The sequence below is a fragment of the Photinus pyralis genome, unplaced genomic scaffold, assembly GCF_008802855.1.
Source record: "Photinus pyralis isolate 1611_PpyrPB1 unplaced genomic scaffold, Ppyr1.3 Ppyr1.4_LG9, whole genome shotgun sequence".
Taxonomy (NCBI): Eukaryota; Metazoa; Arthropoda; class Insecta; order Coleoptera; family Lampyridae; genus Photinus; species Photinus pyralis.
In genome coordinates, this window is record NW_022170878.1 from 13,092,265 (window position 1) to 13,097,690 (window position 5,426).

Below are 5,426 nucleotides of genomic sequence, written 5' to 3' on the forward strand. Positions count from 1 at the left end.
CAACGCGGCTATTAATCGCATAAATTCAAACGTTATTTCTGCAAAAGTTACTTACGTGGCGACATCTCAACTAAACATGTAATACTAGAACATGAGTGAAAGTGTATGGATTACCAAGGAGATGGCGCACTTGTACCAATTGTATTTGAATTAATTATTCAAAAACCGGAGCATTGAACTGCAATTGCTCTACAGATTATGCAAGACTCCCTGCATCTTGAGGTGCCAATTAAGGAAAACTAAATCCAACGCGGCTATTAATTGCATAAATTCAAACGTCATTTCTGCAAAAGTTACTTACGTGGCGACATCTCAACTAAACATGTTATACTACAACATGAAAGAAAGTGTATGGATTACCAAGGAGATGGCGCACTTGTACCAATTGTAGTTGAATTACTTATTCAAAAACCGGAGCATTGAACTGCAATTGCTCTACAAATTATGCAAGACTCTGTGCATCTTGAGGTGCCAATTAAGGAAAACTAAGTTCAACGCGGCTATTAATCGCATAAATTCAAACGTTATTTCTGCAAAAGTTACTTACGTGGCGACATCTCAACTAAACATGTAATACTAGAACATGAGTGAAAGTGTATGGATTACCAAGGAGATGGCGCACTTGTACCAATTGTATTTGAATTAATTATTCAAAAACCGGAGCATTGAACTGCAATTGCTCTACAGATTATGCAAGACTCCCTGCATCTTGAGGTGCCAATTAAGGAAAACTAAATCCAACGCGGCTATTAATTGCATAAATTCAAACGTCATTTCTGCAAAAGTTACTTACGTGGCGACATCTCAACTAAACATGTTATACTAGAACATGAAAGAAAGTGTATGGATTACCAAGGAGATGGCGCACTTGTATCAATTGTATTTGAATTAATTATTCAAAAACCGGAGCATTGAACTGCAATTGCTCTACAAATTATGCAAGACTCTGTGCATCTTGAGGTGCCAATTAAGGAAAACTAAGTCCAACGCGGCTATTAATTGCATAAATTCAAAAGCAATTTCAAATGAAGTTACGTACGTGGCGGCATCTCAACGCAACTACTAAAACTATACAATGAGAGAAAGTGTAGCGATTACCAAGGAGATGGCGTACTTGCAGCCATTATATTTCCAATAATTTTTTAAAAATCTGGTAATTGAAGTACAATTGCTGTACAGATGTTGTCCGTACATTTTTCACTGCCATTTTACTAGCTATACTCTGCGTTTTCCCCGTGTCCTTTTAAGCATTATGTTAGATGTTAGTTTTGTTTGACGCGCCAAATAACACGAAGCTAACTTCCATAATGGTCACCACGGAGGCGAATGTAAAATGGTTGCCTTGTAACAATTTAATGAATAAATAAGTAGTGCTTACAGTTGTGTCTTTTACAATGCACCCAATACGAAACAGTTGCTGACATTTCGTGGAGAGAAGCTTGGAAATCGATCTCAAACCGTATATCTAAATAATCTCATCAAGGGAGTACCTCAAGGCACCACATATGGTCCAATATTATTTTCAATTGATATCAAAACACGCGCTCTCAGGTAGCACAATTTTCGATGGTCGCATTAATTTTATTGTGACGATTGTTTAGCTTAGGAGAAGAAATGAACTGGATGTTCAGGTAATACACTAACGTACACTACACGTGACAGATGATAGTGCGCACTTGTGCAAACATAGCGACCCCGGTCTTCCGGCGTAATCTTCTCCAATATCAGACGTGTGTTCTTCTGTATCGTCCGAAGGGGCTCGCGTGGTGCCTGAAATCTGTAGCGTATTTAACTAACACATATACCTCCAATTTTTTGGGAGTAAACACTTTAGTTTTTACCTCCTGTTTTCTACCCGGCTCCAAATTACTTCATGCTGGTGATTTCCAGGACGAATGCTGCTGCCAAAGGACACGCTCTTGCAGTTCAGTGACAGATCGCTGCCTTCTGCCACTGTTACTATTGACGGTACTATGGTTTCCTTATCGTTAACCTTCTGCGTGATTATGACGGTGTGATCTAAAATGGAAGCGCACTCTGAGAACAACCGGGTGCTTGGCGATGGACTTACAGCTTCCTGCAGCGAGAGTGGCTAGGAGCACTACGTGCAGCAGCAGACTGACTTTCGACATTTCATAGAAGAAAGTCGACTCGTAATGCGGGGACCTTACATTAAGATTTGGGCAAAGGTTATCGGCGATAACTGTTAAGTCAACTGTAGGTTACATAAGTTCGTGGTACAAATTGCCATATGCTGATGTAATGGAAAAGGGCTTCAAAGGTACGAAATTTTATAGAAAGGGTGAATGTGACTCATCTTTGGTGCAATAAAGTCCTTTTGTTAAAAGCAAGATGGAAAATTACAGGGCATTGTCGGCAAATTTAACTACAAACAAGATATGTGTAAATTACGAATCGTAACTCATTTATCGCACATAGATTCTAAACTGAAGGGCTTTGATTAGCGTAATCCCGCTCCTGCAAGATAGGTAACCGGCCCCTGGTTTCGGGGTTTCGAGCCTACAGTTGAATGTCGAAGACAATCACGGAATTAAGTGTCGTACTTCAAATGGTTACAGTTTTTTACCACTCCCGTGCCTGCTTCATTCACGGAGAAAATTGTTAGTTAAACAACAAGTCAGTACAAACATCAAACCAATCGGTAATTTCCACATATTAAAATAAAATGATCAAAACTTATATGAATGTTACTTCAGGGACAAGACCAAGTAATCAACATCAATAAACATAAATTAAGCAAGCACTACACCACCAAAAACGTAAACAATTACAAACAATAGCATAACGGTATCAAATATGTCATTCTGCATTGCTATTGAACTAAGTAAATTTCAAAAACAAAAATCGAAACAAACAAAAAATATGAAATGCGGCATACAAAACACAAATACGATATAAAGAAATGGAAAAATTACTACCTGCATTAAATAACAACAAACATTTATGGAGCGACGCGTTCACGACCGCCATTTACGACAAGATGCCAAACGTAACTCACGAACGCGCTTTCTAGATGGCGCAGGTAGCTTTTCCACTCCTAAAAATTGCGCGGTTGCCAACTCTGAAAAATGTGTGCATTGCCGTGTAATTTGTATATACAGGGTGGAACACTTCAACCTATTGCTAATTGGAATTTTCCGGTGTAGCAACTGTTGTCGTTATATACACTCGATTTCTATCCTGGTTTTCGCTATTTATTGAAACTAAAATGTTTAACAATTAGCGGTGCTGAAATATCAATATTGAGGGCTTAATGAAATTTTTAACTTTCATTTCTATTAAAATAGAATTTGGGTTTCATTTCATACATCTGTCAGGACAAAGTGAAACCACCTTCCCTTTGAGAAAAGTAACGTGGGTAGCTCAGTACATGCAAATACGGTCAAATGAGAGATACAGTCAGAAACAGACCACAATTTCAACCGGAGGGACAAAAAGAAATAAACTGACATATTTTAATAAGCGCCTTTTCCCACTGGCGCTGCGTGAAAACGCCGCGACGATGATTGAAATATTATGTCTAACAAATGGAATTTTTATCTACCCTCTCTATCCATGCATACAAAATGGGGTACTTAGAATGATACAGTTCCAGAGCTTAAGGAGCTTCTGATTTCACATGGATAACTGCAAAGCGGCGGCTTTTCCTTTGCAATGCCGATAATGAAATTGGTATTTAATTTCTCTTTTAGTAAATTTCCAGACGAAGGACTTCACGCTGCATTTGCGAAGAGATGACTGACTTCAGGAAATTAAAACGTAATATAGTGACATCGCGGATGAGTAATGAAAACTTACTTCTAATTAACTGCAACTATGTTTCGTCACTATCCAGAGGTGCGTACGGGATTTTTCTTCGGTTTTCCAATTAGGCGGCGTGAACTGAATTTGAAGCAGCATTCAAACGATTAAAATCGTTCATACGGAAATTAAACTTATATCCCGTATGTGATTTTAAAACGCGCTGAATACAGAGTCTGTAGCAGACTAGAATACCTAATCTGAAAGTTGTAAGGGAAATGGTACTAACCTGTACCGAGCAAAAAAAGCTATGTAACAGGGTTTCCCTGTACAGAAAATTGAAAGAAGGCAGGATTTAGGATTAGGTATGAATGTAACTTTGAGCGTGCATTGCATGGAAATTAAGGGTTTGACCAGCAAACTCATCTTCCATTGTCTAGCGAGACAGCTACAGATGTTTTTTCACCCTACGACCCCGGAAACAGTTTTAGGTGGAGGATGGCGTTATAGATACTTGTGAGGTACCCCAGCGTTGTCCTCGTAACATTTTGGAGAGCACGGTCGTGCCCTGTAGCTCTTCCAGCTGTAGATTAATCCGCCCTGATCTAGGTGCGAGATTTGTAATGCAGTTCGTTTGGCACTGGCATTGCTAGAATTCCTCCTCCATTTCTTGGTTCTGATCCTCGTCAGTTATTGGATGTTTAGTGAAACTTGTTGGACAGTTGAGGCGAAGACTTCTGCTTTTTTCGGCGGCTTCGTCCCCCATCAGGAGTCTTCAGGGGGTAGGCGGGTGGTTTCTTGGGTCCTCTTGCCTGCTAGTTGGCGGTAGTTGCAGCGTTGGTGGTGGTGGTACCGATACCGGTGAAGGTCTGAGGTCTGCCGCTTGTTTCGATTGAGCCCGAGGTTGGAAGAGGGTGGTGGTATTACTGCCAGCTCCATCGCGGCGGCGTTATCGTCGTCAAGGGATGGCACGGATGCCGGTTTCGTGGCTGATGGTGTGGTGGTACCTGCGTGGAAGATTTTACTTTGTTATTCGATTATGTATAAATTGACCCATAAGCAACCCTTAAATTGCTCTCTAAGGTTAAAGTTCCCTTTGGTTTTAAAATTACGAATTTTATTAAGAAAATTCAAACTCATATGTAAAGTAATCCTCGATTGCGGGGGTTGTAATTTTTGTAGTACACAGCAAATATTTGTACTTCGTTGATCGAATATGTGTAAATCCATAAGCATAAGCAACCCTTCAATTGCTCTTTAAGGTTAAAGTTCCCTTTGGTTTTAAAATTACGAATTTTATGATTGTATTCAGACCTATATGTATAGCAATCCTCGATTGCGGGGGTTGTAATTATTGTAGTACAGCAAATATTTGTACTTCGTTATTCGATTATGTATAAATGATCCATAAGCAACCCTTAAATTGCTCTCTAAGGTTAAAGTTCCCTTCGGTTTTAAAATTACGAATTTTATTAAAAAATTCAGACTCATATGTAAAGTATTCCTCGATTGCGGGGGTTGTAATTTTTGTAGTACAGCAAATATTTGTATTTCATTATTCGATTATGTATAAATGACCCATAAGCAACCCTTAAATTGCTCTCTAAGGTTAAAGTTCCCTTTGGGTTTAAAATTACGAATTTTATTAGAAAATTCAAACTCAT

The 5,426-nt window shown here is 39.1% G+C and overlaps 1 protein-coding gene across 2 annotated transcripts; it reads right to left on the reverse strand.

Annotated features, from left to right (window-relative positions):
* Positions 1 to 1,345: 1,345 nt before the first annotated feature.
* LOC116181171 lies at positions 1,346 to 2,155 on the reverse strand. 2 transcript variants are annotated; one of them, XM_031501449.1, is made up of 3 exons: positions 2,072 to 2,155; positions 1,842 to 2,019; positions 1,346 to 1,770 (listed from the first exon to the last, which is right to left on the reverse strand). In XM_031501449.1, the coding sequence occupies exons 1-3, from the start codon at positions 2,130 to 2,132 to the stop codon at positions 1,725 to 1,727; spliced, it is 285 nt and encodes a 94-aa protein (XP_031357309.1). In that variant the 5' UTR covers positions 2,133 to 2,155; the 3' UTR covers positions 1,346 to 1,724. The 2 variants fall into 2 exon arrangements, with proteins under 2 accessions (XP_031357309.1, XP_031357308.1); XM_031501448.1 differs by having other exon boundaries at positions 1,346 to 1,777.
* Between the last annotated feature and the right edge of the window lie 3,271 nt (positions 2,156 to 5,426).